At 55.6% G+C, this 12,130-nt stretch overlaps 1 protein-coding gene across 7 annotated transcripts in view; it reads right to left on the bottom strand.

The window, feature by feature from the left end:
* GNAS (GNAS complex locus) overlaps nt 1-12,130 on the bottom strand; it is a 57,901-nt gene that overhangs the window by 15,377 nt on the left and 30,394 nt on the right. For 2 of the 7 annotated variants that reach the window (XM_008141224.3, XM_028145088.2), the window contains exon 1: nt 343-811. The exons of 3 other annotated variants lie outside the window; for them this stretch is intronic. In XM_008141224.3, the coding sequence (XP_008139446.1) occupies nt 343-481 (139 nt within the window). In that variant the 5' untranslated portion in view covers nt 482-811. Of the gene's footprint in view, nt 1-342; nt 812-2,844; nt 3,038-12,130 lie in introns of those variants that run through there. 2 more of the 7 variants (XM_054723593.1, XM_028145096.2) reach the window with 2 other exon arrangements.

Here is a 12,130-nt window from a genome sequence, read left to right on the forward strand (position 1 = left end):
CCTTCCCAACAAGCACCCAAGTCCCCGGCGTCGCGTAGGCCTCGCGGAAAGAAAAAAGAGCGAGGGGGGAGGGCGAAAGAGAAGCCAAGAGCGAGAGCCGGCCAGGGGAGGGGGACCCGCGCCCGCCTCGCCAAGCCCCCCGACCCCATTTTGGGCCCCGCCCGCCGAATCTGCGCCCCGGGGTCCCCCTTCCGGCCTCGTCCCCAGAGACAGAGCCCTCGGGCGGGCCACGGGCTCGGGAGCGCGCGCCCGGGCGGGGGACGGGCTCGGCGCGCGCGGCCTGCGGGCGCCCCGAGGGGCTCCCGAGCCGGGCCGGGCCGGCGCCCCCCGCCCCGCCCTTACCCAGCAGCAGCAGGCGGTGCGTGGCCCGGTAGACCTGCTTGTCCTTCTGCAGTTGCTTCTCGATCTTTTTGTTGGCCTCGCGCTGCGCCTTCTCCTCGTTGCGCTGGTCCTCGGTCTTACTGTTTCCGAGACAGCCCATGGCGGCGGCGGCGGGGCACGGGGCGCGGCCGGCTGCGGCGGGTCGGGCGCGGGCGGCCTCAGGCGGGCCGAGAGGGCTGGGGCAGCGCCGGGCGGGCGGGCCGGGCGCGGGCTAGGCTCCTCGGGGAGGAGCGCGCGGGGCGGACTGCGAGCCGCACGGGGAGGGTGGTGTCGGTCGGACGGAGGGGAACGAGCCGCTCCCCGCCCCTCGAGCCGAAGCCAAAGGGGCTGATGGCCGCTCCGGGCCGAGGCGGACCAGAGCAGGAGCTGCGGGAGCTGCTGGAGCTGCTGCCGCCGCCGCCGCTCTTATTGCCTCGGCCCGGGCCCGCCGCCCCTACCCAAAAGGGCCCCGGCGGGCGGGGGGAAGCGGGGGGAGAAGGAGGCGGCGGCGAGGGGGGTGGAAGGAGGAGGAGGAGGGATGAGGAGCAGCCGCGGCGGCAGCCGCGGCGGCGGGGAGGGCGGGAGCTGGCAGAGGGAGGCGCCCCCCGGGTGCCCGGGGAGGGGGGTCCCTCCGCCCGCACCCGGCCCGGGACGGGACGGGGACAGGTCGGGGAGCCGCCCCCTCGCCCCCCAGGCTTGGGCCCCAAACGGGCGGGCCGCGGGGGGAGAGGGGGCGGCTCCGAGCCAGTGACGACCCCTCGCACGACGCCAACGCTCCACCCTCCCCGGGCCGCGTAGCCTGGCGGCCCCCGAGGCCACCGCCCCCCTCCTCCCGCAGGCGCCGCCGAGGGGCCGGGGTGGGCGGAAGGGGAGGGAGGCCGAGCCAGAGCCCGGACTTCGGAAAATTTTCTAAAAGAGAGAGAGTCACAGAGAAAGCCAGAGCGCAGAGTGTGTGGAAAAAGCTAGGCGAGCACGAACCAAAGGACAGAGCAACCGAAAAGGAAAATGTGTTCACACAAACACACAAACTTAATAAACTCCACACTACACAGCGATGGTGGTGGTGATGGTGGTGTCTGGTGGTGGTGGTGGTGGTGGCGGGGGTGGGGGGCGAGGGGGGGCGGGCTAGATGAGCCTCTCCCCGCGCCCCCGGCGTCGGGCGCCCAGGCCCGAGCCGAAGGGCCCCGTGGCCCCGGAGCGCCCGCGGCCTCTGCGCTTGGCGCGGCCGCCCCAGTAGGAGAAGAAGGCGCAGCCCAGGAACATTCGGAAGCAGCAGGTAGCCCCGAACACGAAGCCACAGCCACGGCCATGCTCCGTGCGCTTCTGTAGCAGGAAGTCGAGCACCCACGAGGGGCTGCGCACGGAGAACATCAGAAAAACCATGAGGGGCAGGTGGGCGCTCAGCTCGCTGGACTTCGGTGACCCGGGATGCCACGCGACGCCCCCCACGCGGGGCTCCGTGTAGTAGGCGTCGTCCTCGTCCCAGTACCACTGGGCCCAGACCCTATTCGTGCCCCCGATGCCGGCGCCCTCGCCGGCCCCTCTTGCGCCCTCCGCGGTGCCCGCGGCGGCGGCGGCGGCGGCGGCCTCCGGGCAGCGGGCCGCCTCCCGGGCCGCGGACCCCTTCTTCTTCTTCTTCTGCATCTTCTCCAACTTCTTCCTCTCCTTCTCCTTCTTCTTCTCCGCCTTTCGCCTCTGCTCCAGCAGCTTCTTCTCGAGTTTTCTCTGCTCCTTCTCGGTCAGGAACTTCTCCGGGGGCACCTCGCACGGCAGGTTCTTGGGGTTCTTCCAGGTCTTCTTGGGGTCCCCGCTCTTCCACGGTGCGGGCGGCTCTCTCGGTTCGGCCAGCGCTGCAGCCGCCGCTGCAGCTTCGGCAGCCACCTCGGCCGCAGCGGCCGCCGTCTTCTTCCCGCTGTCCAGCGCCCTGGCTTTGATCTTCCTGGCTATCTTCAGCATGGCTGCTGGGCCACCTCGGGTTGCCTGGTTCCCGCCTGGCCCGGGCGCCCTGCTTGCCCCTGGCCTCGGCCTGGCGGAACCCCGTGCGCCCCGTGTCGGGGGTCTCCGCTGCAATGCCCGACGCGCTGCCCCGGGGCCGCGGAGCGCGGCTGCCCGGCTTCGGGCTGCTGGGCTAGTTGCCTAAGAGTTAGCGCCAAAAAGGATGAGCAAATGAAAAAAGGGCGAGAACACACCAAAAAGCACCCAACAACAGCGAAAAACCAAAAAGCACCGAGAAATGTCAAACAACTAAAAAAAAAAAAGTGCAGAGACGCGATGGCACGAGTTTGCTGTTACCCTCAGACGCTCCTTAGGTTGGCTCTTGGGCGCGCCAATGGAGAGAAGAAAAGAGAAAAGAGAGAATTGGGGGGTGCCCGGGAGCCGAAGGGCAGGGAGGCAGCGCCTGGGCGCCCCTGCCCTGCCCCAGCGGCTCTTGCCCGCGCCAGGCCACTCGCACTTCGCGGGAAGCCACGGGGCACCGGGACTTACATGTGAGTTAAGTGCACTCACACGCAAGGCAGTGCCTGCCGGCCGCCCGCAGCCGCCCCGCGCCGGGACAGGGGTTCGCTCCAGCCGAGGCGCCGCAGCCCCGAGCCAGAGAGCCGGCGAGTGCCGCGCAGGGCCAGCCACTTGACGCAGCCCGCTCCGCGGTGCCGACGCGACTGACTGTCCCAGCCGAAGACCAGCGCTCCTAACCAGTCCGATGACGCCCCAGCCTCTTCAGAGGACTGACCCACAGCGGTGGCCCCTATAAACCGAAGGGGAAGCCGAAAAATCGGCCCGCCGAGGACTTACCCAAATGGCCCGCCGCGCACCCTACGGGTGTGGGCCGATATGCGGACGTCACAGGAGTGGGCAGGGGGCGTGAGGGGTGCAGTAGTGGGGGGCACGGGGGCGCCCAAGTTGGTGGGCACCGGACCCCGCCTCCCAGACCTGCCTCCCAATTTTCGGTGAGTGGTGTAGCCCTGGGCGGCGTGCAAAGTGTGCGACGGCGGCGCTTACCCCTGCTGCGCGCCTTACCTCCAGCTTCCCGGTTAGTGCACGCGGGACCGCTACCCACCCCTCCCTCCTGGCGGCGCGCGCCCGCCGAGGTAGGTGTCGGCAGCCTAACTACTTTCGACGCCTAGAAAGGTTTCAGATCGGAGGAGAGGTGCTCCGTGAACGCAAAACTAGCATTGCTGGAAGCTGCCGGCAGCCGGCCGGCTACACGGGAGCCGAGCGGTGTTGGCCAAGGAGGCGGCGGAGTCGGCGCACCGGCGTCTTCCCAGGCGGGAGAAGTGGTGGAACCGGGTGTCCCGTTCTCCAGCCCCGGCCTGGGGGCCGCGGTGTGGCTCTGGAACAGAGGGAAAAGTAGTTTAGTGAACACGAATTTGTTTGCAGAATGTTTAAAAACTCTGGCGTCCCCATTCCACTCCTGTCCCCACACTAGCATGTGGCAGAGAGCACTGGGTTAAGAGCAAGGACACAAATTCTCAACCACTGGGCCGCCCGCTCGCTTCCTGGGACCTCGGTTAAATCACTTGCCGCCACTCCGGTGTCCGCTTAGGGACAGTCCATTCATTCAATAATGTTTGGTCCATGTGGTCCACCTTTGCCCAGGTGAGCTGGAGTCGCAGGTGATCAGGCGAAGACATGGCATGACTCCTCTGCTGCCCAGCAGACCTAACTGCCAATAAACTCAGATGGACACAGTGATGGTAAACTCTCTCTCGCCCACCTTTAAACTTTTTTGACTTCTAAAGAGTCAGTAAAACTTCGGATGTTTGGGAAAAAAGAAAGGACGGAAGCCACCTGTAAACCAAAACACACAACACACCTAAGGTCCCGGGGTGATGGTTGGACACTTTGGAGCAAACTGTTGTGAATAGGGTTAAGTTTTCTTTGAAAATAGAAAGACACTATTAGCTATTCCACAGGACTATTGAAATTGCCCCCCTCACCCCTCTGTTCAACCCAAAGTAAAAGGTGTGACACCGAGTCACACACTTGGGCTTCAGAACAGGAAGCAAAAGCTTCAGGTCAGACCCCATACCCTGCAGCCCCTGCTCTGCCCAGGTGGCCTCATTTCCAATTACAGTGCACAGCGGTGCCTGACCTCCCCCACACCAAACTAACCTGAGCGGGACTTTGTCACACTTTGGATTTTGGCCTCTCTTCCACACACAGATACAACTTTGGGAAAAAAAGCTCAAAGGCACGACTGTTCCAGGTGACTAGGTGATGCTTTGAACATGAACAGCAGCAGATAAAGATATTGAACCTGAATGTGCTGGGAAGCCAAGCGGCAGTGGCCCTCGCAATCAATAACGATGTGACCGAGACAGAGACTCCCAGTCACCGACCCCTAGCTCAGAAACAGCTTGACAACGGCGCCCGCGCTTTATGTCTTTACATACTAAGTAAAACTTCTTGGTTACATTTCATTGATCGGTTGTCTTAAAAAATAATTGGTGAAGACTTGGAAGAAGGAAGAAGAGAGGTCAGAATTTCTTATTATGCTCCATTTGTTCAAAAGCATCTTCCTCCCCGTTTCTAATGTGTCAAAGCACAAACACACTGTATTTAAGAGGAACAAGGTAAATAGTAACCAACACAACCTCCCTATATTTGCCAGTAGCTACACATTACTACAAGGAATGTAATGAACAGGTTCCCTATTGGGAACCCCCCGACCCCCTGGAGCTGGGTCACCAGCTCCCCTTTTTGAGGCGTATCATGCCTAAACTTTGAAAGCAGTGAATCTGTGCCACATCACACACTGCCACATATTCCAGGCAAAGCATGATCTGGATGGGACTATTGTCCTAGAAATGTATGAAGCAAGATGAGGCTTTAGTCATTTCACCTTCTAACCTATCAGGCCACCCTTGAAAAAAGGTGTTTTTTTTTTTTTTAATGTAGATTTCACCTATATTTTATTATGACCAACCACTGATGGACAGATAAGCATTTACCTTGTAAATAAATGACAGCAGATGGGACCCAGGGTTTACAGGTAAGCAAACGATACTAAGAACTCGGGAACACAAGCCCATTTGTGGTCTGGTTAGCTTTCTGTTTTCACTCCACACAAAGGGAAAGATGAGATTTTACTTAATTAGTGTGGTGAGCTGGCACTGCATACAGTTTTCAGTCTTGCATTTGACCTACCCAGGCTTTAAAAGTTTAAAAAAAAAAAAAAAGCCTTTCCAATTTGAAGGCCACCAAGTGTGACCTTTTCATATGAATTAGTAATTTATTTTACCAGGTCATTACCATTTTAAGTACCTGGTTTATGCTTTAAAAGTAGAACAATGCATTAACATAATTCTTGGTACAGTGCAGGCTAGAGACTTTTGCAATGGAAGGGGCCTCTCATTTGGCTCAGGGGGAGATGGAAGTGGTGGAAACTTCAGGCTCCAGAGAAGAGCAAAGGGTCAGAATGTCCTGGGAGGACATGGCCAGGGAGGGCACAGGTCCCTGGCTCAGGTGACTTGCTTCATGCCAAAGCCCGCAAGTTGGGATAATAACACACCCCAACCTACAACACTAGGTCACTGAGTGATACAACCCGGTCAAACAGATGGGGCCCCGTGCTGCACAGAGGGACAGCCTAGCAGTCACCTTTTCCAGCTGCATGCTTTACCACAACGGGCGGATTCACACGGCAGTGTCTGCGTGGGAGGTCTTGGGAGCTTCATGTTTATGAGTGGATGTGTTCCTGGGCTCTTTTGCACCTTCCTGAGACTGCCTTGTCTGCTTTTAGAAGCAATAGACTCACCACGGCTCAGAATCTTAAAAATATTATTATACTTAATGATGTAATTCAGGTTTTGGACCAGAGTGTTCTTGACCTCCCATTAGTTTGGGTCTCTGTAAGAGCCCAGAGAAAATATAATAGTATTTCAACAGCACAGGAAACAATAAACAGTTTTCCACTGAAGCAGAAACCTCAGGTGTAAGGTTTTAATAGTATTTAGTGCTTTCACTATCTTTAAAGCACTTTCTGCATTTTTATTTAACTAGAATGGCTGCAAGTGTGGTTTGCAAATGAATGTGACTTGAAACCTGTGTTGTATAGATGCCAAAAGCAAGTATTATAAAACAAATAAACTAAAAAACCTTCTTCCTAGGCCCAGTTAACCATGGTTAAGAAGGTTCTATTCCTTAGGACCATAACGTTCTTCAAACTTTAAGGTAATGATTATCTAGGGCTCTTCTTTTCTTGTCATATTCACTAGGCTAGTAACTCCAACCACTAGTACCCCTAAACTTGCATTCTAAACTAAGCACAAATGTTTAAATTAGCAACACTTCATTTCAGAAGACTTAAAATCAAGGCATTAACTACATGGTCGTATGAAATGTCCTTATTTAATGTTGATCAGCTAATTTTAAAATAACTTTTATGTAATCTAATTCAAACAGAGTGGGGGGCACATTGCCCACTGTGTTTGGACTGTTTCTTGAGCCCCTGGCTTTGAGATACCGCTGAAGCATCTACTTAAAACCACGGCTCACAACATGAAGTCCACTGGGGTTTGTGCACCTTTCCTGACCCTGAAAGGTGGGCCCCAGCTATCAGAGGAGCTTCCTGGAACCCACAGATGCCCTGCGCCCAAGGCCATTAGTGCCTTTCTCACGACACCCCCAGGAGCCAGCCCCAGAGTGGGTGAGAATAACTTTTAACAAAGCCACCCCTTCCTCAAAATGGGGAAACAATAAAAAAAGCACTAAGTGCATTACTCTATTCCTTTTAAAACTTAAACCTAAGTAACATAAAGCCCACAAATGTCAGCCCTGGTTGAAGATTCTAGATGGATAGTTGGGACTAGGGGCATAATGACATCAACCATAGACCAATGGACCCACTTACTAGAGATTTTAATTGGGTAAAAGAAAAAGATGAGGAAGTGTCCCTTTATAGCAGGGCTATTGACTTTCCTAAGCTAACGCGTCTCTAACTTCCCTTGGGGGGGAGTTTCTTCAAGAGGATGAAGGTGAAGGGACACCTGCTGCTCAGAACGTGTAGCTTGGCCTTGGGCATGGGGAATGTAGAGAGAGGGCCAGTTAAAAATAGTCGGGCCAGCTACCTTCTGGTTTTATTTACAAGGAACCTTATTTGTATCACATTTTGATCCAACATCTTACGAAACAAATAATAACAAGAAAAAACCAGAAAGCAAGTTGGCGCTGAAGTCCCACCAGATCTCTTTAGATAAAAAAAGCCCTGAACTGCTCTTATTTCACAGTTTCCTTTTTCATTGTATTCAATTCTTCAAATGTAGCCCCACAGAGTTAAGAGTTCAGAGAGTTAAACACTGTGGCTTAATCAGGTAGTAAGTTTCCTTTCCTTAGAGCTGCTCTGTGTATACATATATATATATATATACACAAACCAAACAACGGCTACATACAAGTTTTACTTCTTGGGATTTTACTTTATTTACCTACCAACCAAAGCGGCTGATCATTCTCAAACAGCCTGGCAATTAGCTACTGCCTCAGTTTGGAACAACAGAGACCACGGTGCCATTTGCCTTCGCAGCTGAAACCCCCTCTCCATCTGCTGTTGGTAAACCCAGAAGTAGGCAATTAATGTGACAGTTAGTCACACATTTAATTCATCTAGAAACGTAGGTACCTTTTTATCTGTGTGTGTTTTGCCCACACACATTTAAATTGAAATAGAAAATGTGTCCCTGAAGTTTGGCCCCACTACTTCCGAGTTTTATTTTGAGGGACAGCCCAGGGCATAAAGGCAAGGCTCCCGGTGAGGGTGAGGACCGCTTCCTCCTTTGCAGGTGCCTGCACTCAAGCCCCATCTCCTCCCAGGGGGACTTCCATGTGGCCTATGTTTGGTCAAAATGCAGTGTTTGCTGGGGATCCCAGAGGCTGCGCCCCCATCCCTCACTCAGCACTTTCTCAGCGGCTTGGCAGCGCTCACAGCATGCTCCCTGGCCTGTTAGGAGCCCACTCAACACCAGCAGGGCCCGGATGGCTTTCTAAGGTTTTTGCCGACCTCTGGAAGTTAGGAGGAGAAAGTTATTCAGCCAAAGTATCAAGCATTTGCAGCCAGCCGGGGGATCAGATGAAAAGGAGATGTTTTTATGAGCTACAGGCTTCAGGCCTGCCCTGAGCCTCTCCCGCTCTGCACCCGCCCAGGGCTGGGAAAGGGCCGCTGCCCACTTTCTTGAACATTCCTGACTTTAGGTCGGTGGCTTTAGTCTCTGCTACCTTCTCATATTACGGCTCCTTCTGCGCTAATTACACCGAAAAAAATGGAAAGAATGTCACTGACTTTACAAAGAACACAAAGCAGGCTTGCTTTAAACACGAAATATAGCCCGTTTCTTTGCGAAGCAGACAACTCAGCCCTCAAACGCACTGCAGGTGGCCAATTCACTTACTAAGGCCCAGGTGACAGAAGGGCTCCCTGGCTCCGGGAGGACAAATTAAAAAGGTGTGTTGCTTCTGGGGGCCATTTACATAAAATGAGAAGATCTGACTAAGGGCCAGAACTCTTCTCCTCTCCCACCGGAAACTTAATTGTAAATTAAGATCTGCCCCAAAACAACAAAACACCCCCCAAAACAACAAAAAGGTCTTGCCAATGACGGCAGGCCAATTCTCAGTGTGAAAGAGGGAAGAGCTAGAGGCTAAGGACCAGCAGCAAGCAGCACTGGGATAAGCACGTAAAAATACACCCGGGAAGACAGGCGGGGAAGGGCCCAGCGGGTTCTGGAGGACACCCCTCCTGCCTTCCATTCTATGAAATCCTCTAAGGTTACCAGGTGAGCAGCAGCAGCTCGGATTGCCTTCTTTTCCTAAGAAACGTGAAATCCTGAACTGCTCATGCTGAAATCATGCTACAGCTGTGACCCTCAGGGCTGACGGGGGACGCCTGCTCAAGTGACAGGTGTGTCCGATGTGTGCCCAGCTTGGCTGAAATGGCAAAGCCTAACTCAAGTTTTCCCGCCCGATTAACTGGTGGGCACTCTGCAGCCAGCCAGGAACGGGACTTTGCCACACAGAAGACCATGTGTGCTCAGCCGTCAACAAAAACGGCAGCCCGGGGGGAGAACAGAGGCTCTGCGGCCTGAAGGGAACAAGAAAATCAAGACAGACCGGGGAGGCAGGGAAGAGAGAAAGTGGGAGCCAAGATAGCCGATCAGGACCAAGCCCTTCCAGGTTTTGAAGCAAACAGGTCTATCCTATAATCGGCTTTTGGAGGATTTTAGCAATCGAAGCAAGTCCGGGATTCTAGGAAATGTGTCACCACCAAAATTGGTCTTATTAGAGGAAGTGGCACAAAGCTGGAGCTCGGGGTGTAATCCGTAACACACTCATCACACCTGTTTTTATCCGGGGTTGCAGTGACCCAACACCAAGAACCAAAAACTCTAGGAAAGGAGCCCTTCACAAAAGCAAGACTGGAGGATCTGGGGATGGGGCCACAGGGCAAAGGTCACACTGAGTCCCTCGGTCCAACCAGGGGGAGAAGTCAGGTGATGTTTGAGGGGCCTTGGCAACAGGGAAGGGAGGCCAGTGGGGCCCTGGAGTAAAGCTGGGGAGTCCTGCTGTGACCGCTGTGTGCTGGTCGCAGGGCAAGCCTGAGAGGTCAGAGGTCAAAGGCCAGCCTGAGCAAACGGCTGCGGCCCACAGGTGTCCTGGCTGCGAGGGGCCTGCGGCTGGGCTGTGGGTGGAGCCGAAATGGGTCCCAGGAAGCTTTCCTGGGTCCATTCCTCCCCCAGCCGCAAAGGCCCTGGCAAGAAGGTGGCCGGTAGAGAAGAGCGCAGGGGGTGCAAATCCCCCACTTTGGAGTGGCTTCCAGGAGGAGGACGGGGAAGGTCATCCCGCCAAGCACTGCTAGGGTTCTGCTTCCTATCCTGAGAAGATCACCTCTACCTTCTGAGTTCCAAGACTTTTTACTTTTTATTATTTTAAGTCTTCACTGTTGAAAGTATTAGATGTCCCCTTTTCTAAAAATCTTGAGTTCCGGGACTTTGTAATAATCGTACTCCCTGGAGCTGCTTCTAGCAGCCTCTCCAGCTGTGCGAGGATGCGGGTGTAAACTGTAGTTGGGCCCCGAAGCACCTAATCTTCAAGTCCAGGGAACACTCCTGATCTGACCCACAACCATGAAAAGCACCCCCAAGTCAGGGACAACCTGACCCCAAGTTCCTACGGGGGTGACTAACCCTGGCTCAGGGGGCACCCGAGCAGGGCACCTGGGGGTCATTCTGGGCTTTAAAGTGAGTCCCTCCCTGGCTTCCTGTTAATGCACCGCACGATTCCAGGCACATCATCTGAGTGCGTTGCGATGAGTTAGCTGAGTGCAAAATGTGAAAAAATCCCAAACAAATGGCGGACCCGCAGGGGCTTCATGTTTTAATCTTAGATAGGAAATACCTTTGTATTCTGTTTACCCTGCACACTTTAAAATGTATTAAGTAAATGTCTCTTCCTCAGCCGGGCATAACAGCTATCTGTTGGATGCTCTGGGGGTACAGAGGCAGAGAGGGGAACCTCGTAAAAAAAAAAAAAAAAAAGCAGGGTGGGGGACTGAAGAATAAACTCCACAACAAAAACTCAGTTTCTAACGAATGCTGTAGAAGGGATTTTGAGAGGAAGAATGTGAATAATTTCTAAAACTGGTAAAAAAAAGTAAAACCCAGAGGAACAAAACCTGTCACTTAGAGCGCAGCCCCCGGCCTGTCCCTGCGGCCCCGCCGCTCCGCTCCGAGGGGCTCCCAACACCCGGGGCCGTCCCCTGTGGCCTCCCCCGGAGCCCGGTCTGTGGAACCGCCGGGAACACGCCCCAGGCTCTGGGCCGTGACACAGGCACCAAGGCTGAGAGGCGGCCGGGGGCGAGCACAGACATGGGCCGCCGGCAGCGGGCGGGGAGGTGCAGAAGCAGCCCCTGCTTTGGGCTGAGCTGTTTGCAAATGGAAATGAAGAGCAGGAGATGGGAGGCCGGAGGGAGAGGCCCAAAGCTCCAGGAGCTAAGATGGAGGACGGGCGGTAAGATGGAGGACCGGAGCTAAGATGGAGGACCAGAGCTAAGATGGAGGACGGGCGGTAAGATGGAGGACCGGAGCTAAGATGGAGGACGGGCGGTAAGATGGAGGACCGGAGCTAAGATGGAGGACCAGAGCTAAGATGGAGGACGGGCGGTAAGATGGAGGACAGCTCAGGGGCTAAAATGGAGGACGGGCGCGAAGATGAAAGCACCACCTCAGGCTTGAACTACAGACGTCCTGGTCCCACCCTCTGGACACAAATCTAGACACTGAAGGCGTGGTCGGCCCCTAGAGCCGCCGCCCTCGGAGACCCTGGAAGGCATATCTGGCTCCAGGTGGCGCATAGGGGGCGGGGTCACTGGGCCGGCCCAGACCCGGAAGTGCAGGGGAGACTGACCCGGAAGTGCAGTGTACGGGCCCAGACCCGGAAGTGCAGTGTGCGGCCCAGAGTGTCAGCGGCAGAGGCTGGCCCTGGCCTCCCGGTTCGCACGTTGAAGAAATGAGTGGAGGAACGAGCGGATGGAAATGCCCGGAGGAGGCAGACTCACCGCCCGGCGGATCGCGTCCTCCCGGCTGCGGACTGGAGCGCGGCGAGCTAAGACGCTACTAGAAAGGCAAACGCAAACGGCTCCTCCGCCCTCACTCGGCCGGGCCGCAGGGACTTATCAGTAAGGAGCAATGGGTGCATGTCACCAAGGACTGGGATCCCATGCGCTCTGCCAAGTTGGACACCATCTAAGATGAGGTAAACCTCCCAGCTGCCGGTGGTCAAA

This window comes from Eptesicus fuscus, chromosome 12 (assembly GCF_027574615.1).
Source record: "Eptesicus fuscus isolate TK198812 chromosome 12, DD_ASM_mEF_20220401, whole genome shotgun sequence".
Lineage (NCBI taxonomy): Eukaryota > Metazoa > Chordata > Mammalia > Chiroptera > Vespertilionidae > Eptesicus > Eptesicus fuscus.